The sequence below is a fragment of the Aotus nancymaae genome, unplaced genomic scaffold (genome assembly GCF_030222135.1).
Source record: "Aotus nancymaae isolate 86718 unplaced genomic scaffold, 86718_ANA_hifiasm-v0.15.2.pri h1tg000008l, whole genome shotgun sequence".
Taxonomy (NCBI): domain Eukaryota; kingdom Metazoa; phylum Chordata; class Mammalia; order Primates; family Aotidae; genus Aotus; species Aotus nancymaae.
In genome coordinates this window covers 3406101-3428184 of record NW_026988419.1, presented here as the reverse complement: position 1 = coordinate 3428184, position 22084 = coordinate 3406101, and the positions used below count along the sequence as shown (strand labels likewise).

Below are 22084 nucleotides of genomic sequence, written 5' to 3'. Positions count from 1 at the left end.
AACAGTACCTATGCTATACTATGTCATTCTAAAGAGAATTTAAAGTGTATAAATTATATATGGTTTTATTACCCATACACACCAAAATGTTTGGGTATCTTTTCTTTATCTCTATATATGAATTTGCCTGCCCGTTAAAAAAAAATTCAGATGGTACAGAAAATATATAAAATGAAAAGTTAGTCTTCCCTTTCCCATCGCTTGAGCTTTTTCCCAAAGGTAAGGCATAGGTGTTTGTCCCTACTTATTCACACATACAGATATATTTCATTCTTTAATGATTATGTTGTATTTTATTCACTGGAGGTATGCATGAGTTTACTTTTTAACTATTGCTATACTATATACATTTTTGTATTCTGCTTATGGCGTAACATTTTATTGCACATTTTGTTGTTTCCTCACTATAATGTGCTCCTCTGTGTATTTTCATCCTTGAGACTTTAAAAATTTAGATGAAAACAGTTTTTTACAATGCCTTCTAAAGCAAGTTTGAAACAGAAAATATTAGAAGAAAAAATATCCGTGTTTAAATCACCCAAAGTCAACTTACTATTTTAACTTGATTTTTTGCATCACCCAAAGTCAATTTAGTATTTAATGGTGTATTTCCTTACAGTTTTCTCTACATAGGTTTTTGGAGTTTTGTTGTTTCTAAATATTTTTTATAGTTTTTTTAAAAACTCAAATGAAAAATAGTAGTTCCCTACCCTCTTCCTGTCTATATTTTAATTTTATTCCTTAGAGGCAATTTTATTTCTTTCAGCTGTTTTATTCCTTTTTAATTATTTTTTAAAACTTTATTATTCATTTTTAAAAGACTGTCTTTTTGAGCAGATCATATATTCATGTGATTTAAAATTTAAAAAGAATTATGGGGTATACAATGAAGCCTTCCTATTATTTTGCTCCAGCTACCAAGTTCCCTTCTCTGCAGATAAACAATATCAATTATATATACCCTTTAACATTTTTCCATGTTCTGACTCTTCATAGACTCTTCTTCTCTTTCTTGATTGTAATAGTCATTCAATGCATGTACTTTGCCTTACTTAATCATTCTCCTATTGTTGACCACTTATTTTGTTTCTATTATTTCCTGTTCTTAATTTTTTTTTTTGAGATGGAGTCTGTCTTTCACTCAGGCTGGAGAGAAGTGGTGCAATCTCAGCTCACTGCAACCTCCACCTCCCAGGTTCAAGAGATTCTCCTGCCTCAGCCTCCCAAGTAACTAGGACTACAAGTGTGCGCCACCATACCCAGCTAATTTTTGTATTTTTAGTAGAGACAGGGTTTCACCATGTTGGCCAGGATGGTTTCGATCTCTTGACCTCATGATCCACCACCTCAGCCTCCTAAAGTGCTGGGATTACAGGCGTGAGCCACTCCGCCCAGCCTCCTGTTCTTAATTTGTAATAACTTTGATTAATGTGTTTATTTTGACATCGAGTTACTTGCTGCCTAAGGGAACAAGAAAATTTAAATTGAGTTTTTAAAAGAAAAATTCTAACTTTATTAGATAAAAGTCATAAGAGTAGTAAGAGAAATGCTTCAAAATGGTAATTTTAATATCTTGTCCTGGCCCAACACACCACAATATTGTTAAATGAATGAGTAACTTCCATAACATATGATAAGGCAGAAAATACAAATTAAGGAACACTTAGGTATATGTTATGGATAAGATTTAAAGAAATCAAGATTCATTCAGCAACTGATGTTGAACACTGCTGATTACCAAGTACAACATTAAGAGCTATAAATATAATTCATATGAATTTTTTTGTGGAAGACAGATGCCATGTTCAGAAAAATTTCATCTAGTGCTGAGTTTAGAAATAGAGTGCTAGATTGCCTGTGCTTATATTGTAAGGTTTTCTATAATGTTGACTTTGTCTTCTTAAGTACCTTGTAGATAAAGTTTTTAATTATGATATAATTGTTCTTTATCTCCATTTCAGTGCTTAATTTTCTTAGATGATCCTCAGGCTGTGAGTGATATCTTAGAGAAACTGGTAAAGGAAGACAACCTCCTGATGGCATATCAGATTTGTTTTGATTTGTATGAAAGTGCTAGCCAGCAGTTTTTGTCATCTGTAATCCAGAATCTTCGAACTGTTGGCACTCCTATTGCTTCTGTGCCTGGATCCACCAATACCGGTACTGTTCCAGGATCAGAGAAAGACAGGTATGGGTATCTTTTTCTGCATGAAAATGAATTGAATAATCTTCATTTCATTTTGGTGACAGGTAGAATATTTATAGGGAGCATATTCTAAGAATAAATAAATTTTACCACTAACTTTCATAGATTGTGAAGTCTTATTAGGCTATTGCTCTGTTTTGTACTGTGCTGGATGTAGTAAGGAAAACGGAAAAAATTGACCCTTCTGGAAAGAAATAAAAGTGATTATCTGTTAGGGAAGGCCTACCAGACAACATGTGTACTATGTAATCAAGTAAATTTAAAGGTGGGGGCTACCTTTTAGATATTTGGGTTAGATGTATCTGATTAGATATTTGGAAAGTAAAGAACATTCTCAGCTTTTTGTGCTTTTATTAGAACTAAATACACAAATTTCTATAGTATTAGAAATTTGCATCTGTACAAATTGATACAGTATTAAAATTTTATTTTCTGTATTTTGCACATTTAGATCATTTACTAAAAACATTTGTGTATCTTAATTATGCCTGTTTATTTTCCTTCTTAAGTTGTCTACACAGCAGTAAGAGTCACTCTTCTGAAACCTAAATGAGATATCACTTCCCTCTCAACCTCCAGTACCTTCCAAATATAATACATTTCACATAAAATGTATTTAAGTCCTCAAAGTAGCCCAGGAAGCTATACATGATCTGGTCTCTCCATTCCTCTTACTTCATCTCTTTCTTCCTTACTTGCTGCCTTCAAATTCACTGGTCTTCTTGCTCATCCTCAAGAATCTCGCTCTTGTTGCCCACTGAAAATATTCCTGTCTTAGTAAGATTTCTTGAATTTTAGTTTTTATTGTTTATTTTGTTCCCTTAAATATTTTTCTTCTTTGAGAACTTCCTGTTACAGGGATGTAAGATATTCTTTACCCATCTTCTGTATTTGTCACCTTTTTCTGAATCTTTTCCTACTTCAACATTTTTTCTTTTAATTGAGCAATAATTAAAATATACATATCCTAAGTATACAGTTAAATGAGTTTTGATAATATAAACATTCATGTAAACAACACCTCTGTTATCATTCCATAAACTTCCTTTGTGCCCTTTGTAGGCAGCCTTTTGCCCCCAAGGCTACCACTATTTTGATTACTATCACCATAGATTAGTTTTGCCAATTCTTGAACTTCATAAAAATGTGATTATAGAGCATATATTCTTTTGTTTTTGGTATTTCTCACTCAGAACAAGATTTGTGACTGGGTGTGATGGTTCACACTTGTAATCTTAGCACTTTCAGGAGGCCTAAGAGTTCGAGACCAGCCTGGGCAACATGGTGAAACCCCATCTCTGCCAAAAATACAAAAACTAGCTGGGCATGGTTGTGCACACCTGTGGTCCCAGCTACTTGGGAGGCTGACATGGGAGGGTCACTAGAGCCCAGGAAGTTAGAACCATAATGAATTATGATTTTACCACTGCATTCCAGCCTAGGTAACAGAATGAAACCCTGTCTCAGGAAAAAAAAAAAAATCCATGGTTAAAAAAAAAAATCAGTGATTCTGGGTGAATCAATAACTGATTCCTTTCTGTTGCTGAGTAGCATTTTATTGTATGAATGTGTCTCCGTTTATGTATCTATTCTGATGGATATTTGGATTGAATCTGCTTATTGGCTTTGGAGAACAAGGCTGCTATGAACTCTTGTACAAGGCTTTTTGTAGACAGATGTTTTATTTCTCTGGGTAAAAACCTAGGAGAAGTTAAAGGGTATGTTTAACTTGGTAAGAAATACCAGACTTTTTCATTATTATGATACCATTTCACTCTCTCACCAACGAGTCTGATCATTCCAGTCGTTCTGCATCTTTCCCAACATTTGATAGTATCCGTATTTTTAGTTTACTCCTTCCAGTAGTGGTCTCTGATGTTATCCGTGTTTTTAGTGACACTTCTTCTGTAGTGATTTTTTCTTTTTTTTCTTTTGTGTTTTAGAGATGAGGATCTTGCTTTGTTGCCCAGGCTGGAGTGCAGAGACTATTCACAGGTTCTGTCATAATGCACTGTAGCCTTTGAACCCCTGAACTCAAGTGATTATCCTGCCTCAGCCTCCCAAGTAGCAGGGACTAGGGGTGCATGCCACTACAGCCAGCTTTCATTATGATTTTAATAGAAGTCATTTGTCAGATATGTGTGTAATGAATTTTTTTCCTAGTCTTTGGCTTGTCTTTTCATTTTCTTTTCTTTTTTTTGGAGACAGAATCTTGCTCTCGTTACCCAGGCTGGAGTACAATGGGGCGATCTCGGCTCACCGCAACCTCCGCCTCTCAGGTTCAAGCAATTCTCCTGCCTCAGCCTCCCTAGTAGCTGGGATTACAGGCCTGTGCCACCACACACAGCTAATTTTTTGTATTTTTAGTAGAGACAGAGTTTCTCCGTGTTTGTCAGGCTGGTCTCGAACTCCTGACCTCAGGTGATCCACCTGCCTCGGCCTCCCAAAGTGCTGGGATTACAGCATGAGCCACCATGCCCAGCCGTCTTTTTGTTTTCTTAGTGGCGTCTTTTTATGAACATAGGCTTTTATTTTTGATTAATCCAATTAATGAGGAATTCCGCTAAGAAATTCTTTGCCATCCTCAGGGTTGCAAAAATATTCTATGCTTTCTTCTAAAAACTATATGGTGTTAGGTGTTATATTTAGTTCTATGGGACATTTCAGTTTAACTTGTGTATGTTAAGAGACAGGAATACAGGGGTTTTTTTTGCCCCATATGGATATCTGGTTGTTTCATCACCTTTTCTTTAAAAGACAGTCTTTACTGACAAAAATCAGCGTTCATAGATTTTTTTGTATTCTTTTCCATTGATCTACATACATACCATGGAGATATTATAGATTCCAGACCACCACAATAAAGCAAATAACACAATAAAGCAAGTCATGCAAATTTTTTGGCTTCCCAGTGCATATAAAAGTTACATTTACACTTTGTGGTGGTCTGTTAAGTGTACGTAAGCATTATGTATAAAAAAAAATGTATATATCTTAATTTTAAAATACTTCATTGCTAAAAAACACTAATGATCATCTGAACCTTGGGTATGCCTTAATCTTTTTGCTGGTGATGATGCTGATGGCTGCTGACTGATCAGGATGGTGGTTGCTGAAAACTGGAGAGGCTGTGACGATTTCTTTTTTTTTAATTATCATTTAATTACTTAATTTATTCTTTTTTATTTTTGAAAGACAAGATCTCTCTCTTTTTCCCAGGCTAGAGTGCAGTGGTGAGATCATAGCTCACTGCAGATAATATCTTAAGACAATAAAGTTTGTTACATTGATTAACTCTTCCTGTGACAAGAGATTCCTCGGTAGCATGAAATGCTGTTTGATGGCATTCAACCCACAGTAGAACTTCTTTCAAAAGTAGAGTCAATTCCCTCTAACTTTGCTGCTACACACAGACTATTCCAAATCCAAATGTCATTTCAACAGTGTTGACAGCATCTTTAGGAATAGATTCCATCTCAAGAAACCACTTTCTTTGCTCATCCCTAAGAAACAACTCCTCATTGATGTTTTATCATGAGATTGCAGCAGTTCAATCACATCTTCAGACTTCACTTCTAATTCTAGTTCTCTTGCTATTTTCACCACATTTGCAATTCCTTCCTCCACTAAAGTCTTGAACCCCTCAAAGTCATCCATAAGGGATGGAATCAACTTCTTCTAGATTCCTATTAATGTTGATATTTTTACCTCCTCTGTGAACTGTGAATGTTTCTTTTTTTTTTGAGGCAGTCTCACTTTGTCACCCAGGCTAGAGTGCAGTGGTGTGATCTCAGCTCCTGGCTTACTGCAACGTCTGCCTCCCAGTTTCAAGGGATTCTTGTGCCTTAGCCTACCGAGCTGGGATTACAGGCGTGCGCCACCACACCTGGCTAATTTTTGTACTTTTAGTAGAGACAGAGTTTCGAGACCAGGCTGGTCTCGAACTCCTGACCTTAGGTAATCACCCACCTCAGCCTTCCACAGGTATAAGCCACTGCGCCCTGCCTGTGAGCCATGAATGTTCTTAATGGCATCTGGAATGGTGAATCCTTCCCAGAAGGTTTTCAATTTGCTTTGCCTGGATCCATCAGAGGAATCACTTTCTATGGCAGCTATAGTCTTAAGAAATGACTTATAATATGACTTGAAAGTAAAAATTACTCCTCGATCCATAGGCTGCAGGATGGATGTTGTGTTAGCAGGCAGAAAAATAACATTAATCTCCTTGTAGAACTCTATCAGAACCCATGGAGGACCAGGTCATTGTCTGTGAGCAGTAATATTTTGAAAGGAATATTTTTTTCTCAAGAGTGGGCTTCAAATAATTAGTATGCCACATTGTAAACAGACATGCTGTCATCCAGGCTTTGTCGTTTTATTTATAGAGCACATAGAATAGCTTTAGTATAATTCTGAAATATGGGCCCTAGGATTTTCAGAATGATACATGAACATTGGCTTCAACTTAAAGTCACCCGCTGCATTAGCTTCTGACAAGAATAGCCTGTCCTCTGAAGCTGTGAAACCAGGCATCAACTTCTCCTCTCTATCTATGAAAGTTCTAGATGGCATCTTCTTCAAATAGAAGGCTATTTTGTCTACATGGAAAATCTGTTGTTTAGTGTAGCCACCTTCATCAATGGTCTTAACTAGATCTTCTGGGTAGTTTGCTGCAGCTTCTACATCAGCACTTGCTGCCTGTCCTTGCACCTCCATGTTACAGAGATGGCTTCTTTCCTCAAACTTCATGAACCCATTTCTCTGCTAGCTTCAAACTTTTCTTCTGCAGCTTCCTCACCTCTCAGCCTTTGCAGAACTGAAGAGTTAAGGCATTGCTCTGGGTTAAGCTTTGGCTTAACGGAAGGTTGTGGCTGCTTTGATCTCTCCAGAGCACTAAAATTTTTTCCGTATCAGTAATAAGGCTGTTTCACTTTCTTATCATTTGTGTATGCACTGGAGTAGCACTGTTAATTTTCTCCAAAAACTTTTTCTTTGCATTTACAACTTGGCTATCTGTGTGATGCAAGAAGCCTACCTTTGGCCTATCTCAGCTTTTAATGTGTCTTATTCATTAAGCTTTATTATTTTTAGTTTTTTATTTAAAGTGAGAAACGTGGGACTCTTTCTTACACTTAGGCACTCAGAGGCCATTGGAGGGTTATTAATTGGCCTAATTTGAATACTATTGTGTCTTAGGGAATAGGGAGTCCCAAGGAGAGGGAGAGAAGGAGAGGGAGAGAGATGGGAGAATGGCCGGTGTGTGGAGCAGTCAGAACACACACATTTATGGAGTTTGCTGTTTGATACGTGTGTGATTCATGGTGTCCCAAAACAACTACAATCACTGATGACAGAATACCATAACAGGTATAATGATAATGAAAAAGTCTGGAATATTGTGAGGATTACCAAAATGTGATAATTTAAAAGTTTTCCTCAAGGACCTAGAAATAGAAATTCCATTTGATCCAGCAATCTCCTTATTGGGTATATACCCAAAGGATTATAAATCGTTCTATTATAAAGACACATGCACACATATGTTCATAGCGGCACTATTTACAATAGCAAAGACCTGGAACCAACCCAAATGCCCATCGATGATAGACTGGACAAGGAAAATGTGGCCCATATACACCATAGAATACTATGCAGCCATAAAAAATGATGAGTTCGTGTCCTTTGTAGGGACATGGATGAATCTAGAAACCATCATTCTCAGCAAACTGACACAAGAACAGAAAATCAGACACCTTATGTTCTCACTCATAGGTGGGTGTTGAACAATGAGAACACGGGGACACAGGGAGGAGAGCATCACACACTGGGATCTGTTGTAGGAGGGCCAAGGAAGGGACAACGAGGGGGTGGGGAGGTCGAGGAGGGACAGCATGGGGAGAAATGACAGATGTAGGTGATGGGGCGATGGAGGCAGCAAACCACATTGCCATGTGTGTACCTATGCAACAGTCCTGCATGATCTACACATGTACCCCAGAACCCAAAGTAAAATTTAAAAATTAGTTAAAAAAATATTCAAATGTTTTAAATATTGCAAAGATAACTAAAATGTAACACAGGGACAAAGTGATCACATACTGTTAGAAAAGTGGCTCCAATAGGCTTGCTTGAAGGGCAGTAAAACAAGATGTGCCTGTATTTGTTTCCCTTTACATCACTACCTCTTTCCTTATTACTAAAATTGTGACAAGTCTTGCAATCAGAGATTATAAGACCTACAACTTTGATTCTTTTTTCTTTTTCAAGATTCTTTGGGCTATTGTAGTTTTATTCATTTTATAAGTTTGTGAGTGTTCTGATTGGGATTGTCTGGAATATCTTCAATTTGGGGCACATTGAAATCCTGAATATTGAATCTTACAATCTAGGAATATGGTGATATTCTTCATTTACTTAGGATTTTTATTTTTATTTTTCTCAGTAGTGTTTCGTAGATTTCAGTGCAGGGGTTTTACACATCTTTTCTTAATTTTCTTAAATTCCTAAGCATAATTTGTTTTTTGTTGCTGTTGTGAAGTGATAGTGTTTTTAAATTTCTATTTTTTTTGTTGGTAGTATATTGAAATGTAATTGATTTTTATATACTAACATTGAATCCTATAACCTTGATAAAATCATTTGTAGCTTTAGTAAATTTTTTAAAGTAGATCCTTTTGTAGAATTTTCTTCATTGGCATCTTTGTCAACTGCAATTAGAGACCATTTTACTCCTTCCTTTCTAATCTTTATACCTTTTCTCTCTCTTTTTTTCTATATCGGCTAGGATTCCCAATATATTATAGAAGTGATAAGAGGTGGCATCGTTATTTTTTTCTCAATCTTAGGGGAGTAGCATTTATTTGTTTGTTTGTTTATTTTTGAGACAAAGTCTCAGTGTGTTACCCAGGCTGGAGTCCAGTGGTACGATCTCAGCTCACTTCATCCTCTACCTCCTGGGTTCAAGTAGTTCTCCTGCCTCAGCCTCCTGAGTAGCTGGGACTACAGGCGCAAGCCACCACACCCAGCTAATTTTTGTATTTTTAGTAGAGACAGAGTTTTACCATGTTGGCCAGGCTGGTCTTGAACTCCTGACCTCAGGTGATCCTCTTGCCTCAGCCTCCCAAAGCCCTGGGATTATAGGTGTGAGCTACCACCTGGCCTATTTATTTATTTTTGATTTAACAAGTTTTCTTTCTTCTTGCCTTCTCCTTTTCTTAAGGCTTATATGTTGTGTTTATTTGCTCACAAGTTTGTTGTGAGGTAATCTTCATTTCTGAAATGATTTTTTTCTCTTTTATTTCTGATTTTCCCTAGTTCTATCATGTTAATTTCTGAGTTTTTGTAATTCTTATATGTAATATTCTTGTATATTTTAGATAATTTTCCTAATTTCTCTTAACTGTTTTGAAATAACTTTTTTCTTTTATGAGTTTTACTTTGATCCTTTTCTGTAGCTTAATTTTACTGAAACTATTTTTTGCAGGCTTTTCCAAAGGGAGGCTTGTTTAGGGTAGGTTTTCCAATTTTACTGTCCTCTAGAACTTCCTCTTCTGGTGCATTTGTGGAGTGTTATACAAAATAGCCACTATTGTGCCCAGGCTAGAGTGCAGTGTTGTGATCATAGCTCACTGCAACCTTGAACTCCTAGGCTCAAGCAGTCCTCTCACTTCAGCCTCCAGTGTAGCTGCGAATGCAGGCACACACCACTATACCTGGTTCATTATTTTAATTTTTTTGTGGAGACAGGTTGTTGTTGCTGCCTTTTTAATTTGGATTCTCTGCCCAGCATTTTTTATTCAATATGGCTACAAGGGAGTTTTGGCTGAGTAGTTGGGGTCCCAACTCCTTTTCAAGCCCATTTTTTAGCTGGTGGTGGTTTTGCTCCACCTGACTGTGTTTTGTGAATGAAGGAGATATTTTGCCACCTATTCTTGTTGTATTTGTTTTCCATGGTTTTGCTAACCTAGTTGCTTTGTATGTTTTTATTATTTGGAGGAAATATAATAACTAGATTGCCTCCACCTTAGAGATATGTAGAATTTTTTTCTAATTCCTTAGTGATAATACTTAAATAAACATTGTTTTCTTGCAAAATATTCTATTTGGATATGGTTCAGATCTGTGGTATAAACAAATTGTACTTCTAGTAAGACAAGATTATTGATTGTTCTTTTCATTTCAGTGACTCAATGGAAACAGAAGAAAAGACAGGCAGTGCACTTGTAGGAAAGACACCAGAAGCAGTGAGTGTGCTTTTATTTTTTTTCTTTCGAGACAGGGTCTTGATCTGTCACCCAGGTTATAGTGCAGTGGCGCGGTCTCGGCTCATTACAACCTCTGCCTCCCAGGCTCAAGCTATCCTCCTACCTTAGCCTCCCAAGTAAGTAGCTGGGACTGCAGGTGTGTACCACCACGCCTAGCTAATTTTTGTGTTTTTTGTAGAGATGGGGCTTGCTGTGTTGCCCAGGCTGGTCAAAAACTCCTGAAATCAAGCAGTCCATTTGCCTTGGCCTCCCAGAGTGTTGGTATTACAGGTGTGAGCCACTGTGCCCAGAGAGTGTGCTTTTTGAAGTTGAGATTGTTACTTAATATGTATTTCCACAGTATATTGTAAATTCTTCCAAGTACATGTTAAATACCTGCTTTTATGAAAGTTTACTGTTAAGTTTGATACCAAAGTCATTTTATAAAAATGAATTTCCTGTAAAGATTAAAGTTTTAAAAATTGGTCCGAAACAAACATTTAGAAGAAATCAAATCCTTAGATCCTTGCTTCAGGCAGAAGTTATTTCTGTCTGAAATAATTTCAAATTACTTATCACAGGATGAGAAAAAGGTATGGTCTCTAGCAAATAGCAACATATATAGGGGGTAGGTTAGTTGTTTTTGTTGTTTTTAATGTTTGTGGTGTATTGGAAGGGAAGCAGTGGTCTGTTGGATGTAAATGCGTCCTGCATTAGGACTTTTGGTTTCTGATGCTCAGGTGTGTAAAGTTCAGCTTTCTTCACCTGGATGGAAAGTTGTGTTGGTAGCCTGGTAGTTCATAAGATCAAGGTTGGGCATGGTGGCTTGCACATGTAATCCCAGCACTTTGAAAGGCTGAGGTGGGTGGATCATCTGCGGTTAGGAGTTCAAAACTAGCTTGGCCAACATGGCAAAACCCCATCTCTTAAGAATACAAAAATTAGCTGAGCATAGTGGCGTGCACCTGTAATCCTGGCTACTCAGGAGAATCACTTGAGCTTGGGAGGTGGAGGTTGCAGTGAGCTAAGATCATGCCACCGCACTCCAGCTGGGGCAACAGAGAGAAACTGCCTCAAAAAAAAGAAAAAGATCATATATATGTTGATTAAAGATATTTTCAGTTTTCTCAGTTTCAAGTAGGAGATTCCTCAATTAAAATATAATTGACTCATTTAGTGATTTTTCTGCATGTCATCAGTAATTATTCTTTCCCAGTTTTTTTTTTAAATATTAAAATATTTTATATTGAAAGCTAGCTGGGGATGAATTGTATTCTTCCATCAAGCTAGTATCATATCTCAGTAGTATTTAATAAAGAAAGAAAGAAATTATTCTTCCCCTTAAAATGGACTGCTTGAATTTCATTGGTTTAGGGCTGATGAAATAAAATTGGGTTAGTGGATTACAGTAATATTGTTTATGAGTTTTCATTTTTTTGTTTGTTTGTTTTGGCAGAGTCCAGAGCCCAAGGACCAGACTTTGAAAATGATTAAAATTTTAAGTGGTGAAATGGCTATTGAGTTACATCTGCAGTTCTTAATACGAAACAATAATACAGACCTCATGATTTTAAAAAACACAAAGGTAAGAAATCATCTCTAATAGAGAATTTTTAAATATTTCTTTGTTGAATATAAGTAATTATTTCTTGTTGAATACTTTTTTGTATTTTATTTCCAATTAAGGAAAAAGTATTTAAGTTTTGAAAAAACGACAATCTGATCCTCTTGGAGTTGTTGGAAAGGAGAAAAATTAGCAATGATTGAGCTCCTGTTTTTATGCTTGTCTCTTATTGGGAAGCTTAGTTAACTCTTTTTTCATTTTTAATGTATACGTGGAGCAGTTAGACAAATAACACAATCAGAATATTAATACAGGCTCTTGAGCCACTTGCTTCAGCCTACTTCAACTCTGTGGAGTGTACTTTCATTTCAATAAACCTGTGCTTGTCTTTTGTTACAAAAAAAAATTAATATAGTTTGTTTATGTGTCCTTATTTCCCACTGAACTGTAATCTCCTTGAGAGCAGCGATTCTTACCTTGTTGGAACCTTCATTGAGATACTGATCTTAACAATTATTAATACTAATTTTAATTTTTTAGCAAGTAATATATTTGATTCAAAAATATTTTAATATAAAAAGATGTATAACATGAAAAATCTTTCCCTCTTATTTACCCAATATCCCTTTTCAAAGTCATTTTTTATAGCCATATATTATTGAATGATTAAACAGTTATTTGATTGAAACCTGTGTAATAATGCTTTTTTGAAACTTTTAATACAGTTTTTGCAAATGGCAAAAAAGATACAGAATCACATAGTCTCTATTCATGGCAATTTGAAGCTAGTCTTTATAACATAGTCTCATTAAAAACAAACAAAATTTGGCTGGGCACAATGGCTTACGCCTGTAATCCCAGCACTCTGGGAGACCAAGGCAGGTGGATCAACTGAGGTCAGGAGTTCAAGACCAGCTCGGCCAACATAGTGAAACCCTATCTCTACTTAAAATACAAATATTACCTTCCTTGAAAGAGTTGCAAAAAAAAAAAAAAATACAAAAATTAGCCGGGGGTAGTGGTCATGCTTGTAGTCCCAGCTACTGGGAGACTGAGGCAGGAGAATCACTTGAACCCGGGAGGTAGAGGCTGCAGTGAGCTGAGATTGCGCCACTGCACTCCAGCCTGGGCAACTGAGCAACACTGTCTCAAAAAATAAAAAATAGACAAAATAATTTGGTAACTTTCAGAGGTACAGCAGTGCTCCTCAGGTTATCCCAATACCTTGGAGATCTTGGGCAAGATGCAGAAGAGAAATAGCAAGTTTAATTACTCAAACCAAATAATAGAAAATCTGCTGTCTAAATTCCTACCTAAAATCTGCCATTGAGCTCTGTTAAAACTGCAAAAAAACTTTGACTTGCTTGCTTTTATAAACTAGTTATTTAGTCTTTATAAAAGAAATACTCAAGGTCCATATTTTAAATCTCAGTTCAGTTTGTTGATACTTTTACCATAAAATAGGACCTCTGTGTGTGTAAGGGTGTACATATAGGAATACTTTGTCAATGATGAAACAATTTGTATTTGTTGTTGTAGGATGCAGTACGGAATTCTGTATGTCATACAGCAACCGTTATAGCAAACTCTTTTATGCACTGTGGGACAACCAGTGACCAGTTTCTTAGGTAAATATGCTTGGTGATTTCTACTTTGTTTAAAATCTTTTTTTTTGTTTTTGAGACAGAGTCTTACTCTGTGTGCCAGCTGGAGGGCAGTGATGTGATCTCAGCTCACTGCAACCTCCATCTCCCAGGTTCAAGTGGTTCTCCTGCCTCAGCCTCTTGAGTAGGTGGGATTGCAGGCGCATGCCACCATGCCTGGCTAATTTTTGTATTTTTAGTAGAGTCATGGTTTTGCCATGTTGGCCAGGCTGGTCTCGAACTCCTGACCTCAGGTGATCCACCTACCTCGGCCTTCCAAAGTGCTAGGATCACAGGCGTGAGCCACCGTGCCCACCTAAAATCCTTTTTAACAGACATTGTGTTAACATTGTTATATAGATGTTGAGAATTTTCCTTGTTAACCAGTCCTTAATTCTAAATTATATTTTTGCTATTTTATGTATTTTTTATTGCCTATTCTTACTAGTGTTAAGGTAAAATTAATTCCTTTTATTACTTGGCTTGATTATAGTCTCTTGAAGGAAATATATTAAGCTCTAAAAATTTAATATAATTTTGCTTTTATTTATAGAGGAATTACATGTCACACATTTTAAAAATCCTTAAAATACTAAGAACAACTTAAGAGGTAAAATATAATCAGTAGTAACATAAGATCCACAAAGTGATTTTTAAAGGGTTCAAGGTAAAATTTTAATGCTTTTGGCTTTAGTGTTAAAAAACTTTAAGGAATTCATTTGTTTGAATACTACCTAAAATGACTACATCTTCTATTCTTACAGAGATAACTTGGAATGGTTGGCCAGAGCCACTAACTGGGCAAAATTTACTGCTACAGCCAGTTTGGGTGTAATTCATAAGGTAACATATATTGGTCAGTGTAAACAGGCATCAGAAAAGAAGTAATTTTTCTGGCATTAAGAAAAAATAAAAGTTTATTATAATTCATTAACAAGTACACTTTGTTAAGTCAGATACGTCATCTAGCAGGGAAGGCTAAAAGTAAATAAGATACTAAAATATGTATATGTGTGTTTGTTTTTAATAAAAAGGGGAAATTTGTTTCCTATAAAAACTGTATAAATTATTGAAAGGATGAATTGAAATGTTGTTTGCAGTCTGAGATGGATTTGGGCAAATGTTATAAAACAAAGGGAAAAAATTGAAGCATTTGTGATATTTTTTTTTCTAACCAGAGTGTAACTGAGTCTCTTAAAGGCTTATCCTCTTGTTTGAGTGATACAGTTATATGGGAGAGAGCCCCAGTACCTCCTTCTCTTTTAGCAAGTGAACATTTTGGGGGAAAGGCAGTAATCCTAGAAAACATTTTGTCTTTTTTCTTCTCACTTTCTCTTTTTTCTTTTTCACATCTTTGTCATGGCTTACCTTTACAGGGTCATGAGAAAGAAGCATTACAGTTAATGGCAACATACCTTCCCAAGGACACTTCTCCAGGATCAGCCTATCAGGAAGGTGGAGGTCTTTATGCATTGGGTCTTATTCATGCCAATCATGGTGGTGATATAATTGACTATCTGCTTAATCAGCTTAAGAACGCCAGCAATGATGTAAGTATTAAAATGGAAAACTAAATTTCCAAAACTCAAGAATCTAGGATAACATATTTGCCAAATCATTTTAGTGACTGGAGATTTTTGTAGGATTTGGGAATACCCAAAACAACTATTATCTTGGATTTTCTTTAAGGTAATTTCATTTCCTTCTTGATGAGCTAAAATTGTGTTTCTCATTCCTTTAAACCTGTGTGTATTTGTAAAACATGTTGTATTCCCACACCTTCGTCTTGAAATGTTACCGCTACAAGTTACCTTAGTTATCATCTAATCTAGGCCCTAACATTGTACCAGAAATTAAGACCTCAAGAAATTGCAGTCTCTCAAAAGTTAGAATGCTTACTTGTTTTGATCTTTGATAATTTAAAATGTAAATCTTTTGGAAAAGCTTACTAAGTAGCCCTGTTCTTTTAAGGAATCTTAAAATACAATTTTAGACTAACTTCTATATTGGAGTGAGGGCCATCAAAAGAGTAGTTAAGTAAGCCATAAAACCTTGTCCTCATGCATAAGTGAAAACATTGAAGCCAATAGGATGATCTGTCTCAATTAATAAGCCCCTTAGCCACAAATCGTGTGTGCAAGTACACACATCTTTACCTCTGGTCTCAGGTAAAAACTTTCTTATGAGATAGGGTTTATGGTTACAAAAAAAAACAGCAGTAGATAGCCATTAGAAACCATTTCTAACTAACTTGAACAAGAGGTTTATTGGAAGTAGCTTATATAATTAATAGAAAGACTGATGAATCAGTTCTCACAAAGGTTAAAGAGCCAGAGCAGCACCACAGATGCTAGGTAACAGGAACTAATGAAATAGTCTTTTCAGGACCCTACTGTCAGGATGAAGGAACTTGAAACATTTTTGGTCATTGGGTTATTCCACTTAAGAAAGATGAAAATTCCAGAGAAGGAGCTTTGTATTGCTCTGGCTTGGGTCACACTTTGGCTAGGGGAAGGTGGGAGCTTCTTAAATGACAGTCCCACCAAGACTCTAACCAGTAGGGGAGGAGTATTACCAAAGGAATGTTGGAATGCTGTCACCAGTAGAAGGATGCTGTGTATTCAGAAATGACAGATGACCACTAAAGTTTCCTTTTTCAAATGTATATATTTCAGATGTACTCTGACCCCATTTTCAGTCACTTTCTTAACAACCAAGTTCCATTAGATACCTTTTTCTCCTCTGTCTTTAGCTTCTCACTCTGTACTGCCTCCTTTCCCTCAATCCATGAGCATACTCAGGTCTCATCTATCCTAAAAAAAGATTCTTTTCTTGACATTTACATTTCCCTCTTAGTTGTTGTCAAGTCTTTTTCCTCCCTTTCTCATGTAAACTTAAAGAGAGTTGTCCTCTCTGTCCACTTTGTTTTCTCAAGTTCATTTTACAACTCACTATTTTTAATTTATTATCATTATTTTTTGAGACAGTTTCTTGCTCTGTTGCCCAGGCTGGAGTGCAGTGGCACAATCATGGCTCACTGCAGCCTCAACTTCCTGGGCTCAAGCAATTCTCCCACCTCAGCCTCCTGAGTAGCTGGGATCACAGGTGTGCACCACCATGCTCAGCTAATTTATTTTTATTTTTTTGTACAGACCAAGTCTCCCTGTGTTGCCCAGGCTGCTCTTGAATTTCTGGGCTCAAGTAATCTTCCCACTTCAGCTTTCTAAAGTGCTGGGATTACAAGCATGAGCCACGAATCCCAGCCTCAGCTCACTATTTTTTTATATCAGCAAATATAATTCTATTAAAACTGAAATTGCTGGGCTGGACACGGTGGCTCACACCTGTAATCTCAGAACTTTTGGAGGCCAAGGCAGGCAGATCACCTGAGGTCAGGAGTTGCAGACCAGCCTGGCCAACATGGTGAAACCCCATCTCTACTAAAAAAACAAAATTTAGCCGGGCCTGGTGGTGGCCATCTGTAATCTCAGCTACTCAGGAGGCTGAGGCAGGAGAAACGCTTGAACCCGGGAGGTAGAGGTTGCAGTGAGCCAAGATCACGCTATTGCACTCCAACCCGGGCGACAGGAGCAAAACTCGATCTCAAAAACTGAAATTACTGAGGCTACCGCTGACCTTTTGATTACCAAATCCTTTGATCATTCTTACTGAGCCAATCTCTGCATATTTAATGTGAAACTATATTTTGAAATTAGGATAAACTCTTGGATGTTAAGTACGGTGTACCAAATCAGTGGAGTCTGTTTCTTCCCTAGATCGTTAGACATGGTGGCAGTCTGGGCCTTGGTTTGGCAGCCATGGGAACTGCACGTCAAGATGTTTATGATTTGCTAAAAACAAACCTTTATCAGGATGATGCTGTGACAGGTAAGCATTTCTTTCTAATGCTAATAAACTTAAGTATTAGTTAATGTTCCTGTAATTACGTTAGTTTCTACCTATAATTTGTGGCCTCTTAAAATTCTGATGGATTTCTCTACTTGAAGAGAAAGTGAATTTTGCTCCATTTGTCAAAGTTATCTTTTAAAAACAAGCTTTATGATACATAGACTTTCTAATATGGCATATCCTGTGTGTCCACTTGCATAACTGACTTTTACAAATAGGAATTTATTAGAGTGATCTATTTGCTCCAATACTGCTTGGTGGTAATGTCAAAAAAAATTATCTAAATATCTCCTTTGAAATCACAGTAGAATTTGATCGTACATTCTGTCAAGGTTTAAAAGAAAAACAACCCTAAATGTGTGAATGTGCTTCCATATAAAGTATCCTTTTTGTCAGATGGTTTTTAAAAATGCTATCAGAGAGAGTGGGGGTCAATATTCAATATCCTCAAAGAAAAGAATTTTCAACACAGAATCTCATATCCCGCCAAACTAAGCTTTATAAGCGAAGGAAAAAGAAAATTTTTCACGAACAAGCAAGCACTCACAGATTTCATCACCACCAGGCCTGCTTTACAAGAGTTTCTGAAAGAAGCACTACAAACTGAAAGGAATAGCCAGTATCAGTCATCCCAAAAACTTACCAAAACGTAAAGAGTATCTCTATAATGAAGAATCTACATCAACTAATGGGCAAAATAGCCAGCTAGCATTAAATGACAATATTGAACTCACAAATATTAATATTAATTCTAAATTTAAATGGATTAGATGCCCCAATCAAAGACACAGACAGGTAAATTGAATAAAAAGTCAAAACCCATCGGTACTCTGTATCCAGATCTATTTCACAAACAACGACATACAAAGACTCAAAACAAATGGATGGAGGAAGATTCACCAATTAAATGGAGAGCAAAAAAAAGAAAAAAAAAACAACAGGAGTTGTAACTTTCGTCTCTCACAAAATAGACTTTAATAGTAACAAAGACTAAAAGAAACAAAGAAGGACATTACACAATGGTAAAAGGATCAATGCAACAACAGGAGTTAATCATTATAAATATATATGCACCCAATACAGGGGCACCCAGATACGTAAGACAAGTTCTTAATGACTTATAAAGAGACCTGGACTCCTGCCCAATAATAGCGGGAGATTTTGACACCACATTGTTAATATTCGACGGATCAACGACATAGAAAATTAATAGGGACATCTATGATTTGAACTTAGACCTGGAATAAGTAAACTTAGTGAGTATTTTTAGAATTTTTCACCCCAGGTCCACAGAACATATTTTTTTTTTTTTTTTTTTTTTGAGATGGAGTTTCCCTCTTGTTACCCAGGCTGGAGTGCAATGGCGCGATCTCAGCTCACCACACAGAACATATTTTTCCCAGTATCACATTACACCTATTTTGAAAGTTACTACATAATTGGAAGTAAATCACTCTTCAGCATTTGCATAGCATTTCACAGACTTAAATGAAATATTGGTTGGCTGTTTGTTATTTTCTTCCCTTATTCCTTCCTGTCTCCGCTGTTAAGCACAGTTACCGGCATAAAAGAGGTTTTTAATACCTATCTTTAGATTGCATTCCAGCCCGGGCAATAGAGCGAGAATCCTGTTCTCTCTCCCCCTTTTTCTTTCTCTTTCTTTCTTTCTCTCATAAAAAAAAAAAATACTATCAGAAGCTAATAGTTTTTTTGATAGTTTATATAAAAAAGTGCTATTTTCAGTTGGATGTTTTATTGACTTTAGAAACATAACTCTTCATTTCTTAACATTTTACTCTTTACTTGGTAGGGGAAGCAGCTGGCCTGGCCCTAGGTTTGGTTATGTTGGGCTCTAAAAATGCCCAGGCTATTGAGGACATGGTTGGTTATGCGCAAGAAACTCAACATGAAAAAATTCTGCGTGGTCTTGCAGTTGGCATTGCATTAGTAATGTATGGGAGGATGGAAGAGGCTGATGCTCTCATTGAGTCTCTCTGTCGTGATAAGGTGAGATCACATACGTCCCTCTCTGTCCATTTATCTCCAGCAAGATAAGAAAAACACTTCTCTTTACTGGAAATTAACTCTTTTCCCATCAGAACATGTAGGTACATTTGTTCATAAAACTTCTTGCAACGTACATAAAGCTTAATAGAATTTAAGAAATAAAAACACTGATTAGAAGAGGTACGTGGGAGTAATTTGAGGATTTTAAATTTTGCCATAGCTTCAGATCAGTGAAACTCATAAGCAGATTCAGCATAGTTCTTTAGGAATTCACAAGTTGATGTCTTTTAGAAATTATACTTTTGGGCCAGGTGTGGTGGCTCACACCTGTAATCCTAGCATTTTGGGAGGCTGAGGCAGGTGGATCACTTGGTCAGGAGTTCAAAAGCAGCCCAGCCAACATGGTGAAACCTTGTCTCTACTAAACATACAAAAAAAAATTAGCCAGGCATGGTGGCTAGCACTTGTAATCCCACCTACTTGGGAGGCTGAGGCACGAGAATCACTTGAGCCCGGGAGAGAGAGATTGCATCGAGCCGGGATCACAGCTGGGATCTGCCTGGGTGACAGAGCAAGACTCCATCTCAAAAAAAAAAAAAAGAAATAATATTTTGGGAATGATTTGATAGTCATTTAATAAGATACAAAGTTTACTTCATTATTCTTTTATCAAAAAACAGTACCAATCTCTATACTTATTTGGGTGTGGTTTTTTCCATTGCCTTCTGTTTTGTTTTTATAATTGTGTTGTATATGGTGGATAGTTAGTGGCAGGTAATACTGTCCTCTATAATTTGATAGAAAGAACCACTTCTATAGCTTATTGATATTATTAATTAATTTATTCAGTTGTCAGGCTCCATCTTTCTTCCACTCAGTACTGGGGACTTTAAATAAGGTAAAAATATAGAATTAGAAGCCAACTTCCTTGCTTATTTGATAAAAGGAAGTTGACTGCCATAGGGCAGTGACTGTTGTTATTGACTTGAGTTTATTCTTCCTAGAAAATAAGAAGCAGGGCAGGCATATTGCATAGAATATTGGGAATTAAGAGCAGCTACCTCCTTCTGTATTCATGTCTTTTATTTTCCCATTTATTTCAAAAAGTACCAACCACAAAAGAGTTCTTGAGCTCATCATTTCCCACCTAAGACCAGCTTACTTGGTGGATGCCACTATGCCTGTTAGGTAGACTGTGGAAATTACTGTTTGAAATGATTAGTTGATAATTAATGTTAAATTTATTTTTCTTAGGACCCAATTCTTCGAAGGTCTGGAATGTATACTGTAGCCATGGCTTATTGTGGCTCTGGTAACAACAAAGCAATTCGACGCCTGCTGCATGTTGCTGTAAGTACTCTGACCTTTCTTGGGAATGGGGTGGACGGAAAAGCTTGCAGATGGACAGTGAGTGTCTAAGTGACTCCAGCATCCATAGCATATGACCACAACCAGTGCCTTAGGTTGAGATTCTCATTCACTGGACACAACAGGCCATAACCTAGCACTAGATTCACTTAGCTTTTCAGAAGGATATGGGACAGGATAACAGTTTAAAAGGAAGTCCTTAAAGCCATTGAGGTGCAACTTCTAAAACCCTACTGCAAGGGGCACCCTTATTTGTAAGGGATGAGACCTTGTGAGTATGTGTGGCCACCCTAGGATAGAGAAATCCGGTGAAGAACAGGAAATATTTATTTCTTTTTAGTGAAGTTAGCTTCCGCATACCCCTAATGGGTGCAATGGCTCATTCCTGTAATCCCAGCTACTCTGGAAAGTGAAGTGGTCAGTGAGCTATAATTATGCCACCAACTCTAGTCTGGGCAACAGGGCAAGACCCCATCTCTAAAAAACAAACAGCCCACCACCCCCACACCCTGGGACACCTAAGGAACATGATCTATTACAAGAGATGTGCCGTACAGGCAAGCCAATACCCTGTATGGGTATTGGCCTTTCCAACTGGCTTTCTCCACTCTTAGTTCTCCTAATCCAAATGTAGTTATCAACAGTAAGTAATATTGCCTGGTCACACAGTGGACATTCCACTCAATAGGTTTTTATCATCTTGGTGCTGGAAAAATGTCAACGGCACCTCTCTATGCAGAAAGACTTAGAACTATTATTAACTCCTTTTTCCCAGAGATAATATTTTCCACAATATTTATTAGTAATTAATAAATTTTTTTTAGCAGTGCAGTATGTAGTATGTTCTGTATTTTGCAAAAGCTATAATGCAGCTGAAATAGTCTTTTTTCTTTTTAGAGACATAGAGACAGGTTTCACTCTGTCACCCAGCCTGGAGTGCAGTGGCACAATCACAGCTCATTGCGGCCACAACCTACTGGACTCAAGTGATCCTCTTCCTACCTCAGCTTCCCAAATAGCTAGAACTACAGGCACACACCACCATGCCTGCTTAATTTTTTAGCTTTTTGTGGAAACAGGGTCTCACTATGTTGCCTGTGTGGATCTTGAACTCCTGGGCTCAAGCAATCCTCCTGTTTTGGCC

The 22084-nt window shown here is 36.9% G+C and overlaps 1 protein-coding gene across 1 annotated transcript in view; it reads left to right on the top strand.

The window, feature by feature from the left end:
• Window positions 1–22084, top strand: part of PSMD1 (proteasome 26S subunit, non-ATPase 1) — a 113342-nt gene that overhangs the window by 13498 nt on the left and 77760 nt on the right. The window contains exons 7-15 of the mRNA XM_012434128.3: window positions 1962–2188; window positions 10389–10449; window positions 11906–12034; window positions 13553–13641; window positions 14421–14499; window positions 15033–15206; window positions 17433–17544; window positions 19376–19572; window positions 20827–20922. Coding sequence (XP_012289551.1) covers window positions 1962–2188; window positions 10389–10449; window positions 11906–12034; window positions 13553–13641; window positions 14421–14499; window positions 15033–15206; window positions 17433–17544; window positions 19376–19572; window positions 20827–20922 — 1164 coding nt within the window. The remainder of the gene's footprint in view (window positions 1–1961; window positions 2189–10388; window positions 10450–11905; window positions 12035–13552; window positions 13642–14420; window positions 14500–15032; window positions 15207–17432; window positions 17545–19375; window positions 19573–20826; window positions 20923–22084) is intronic.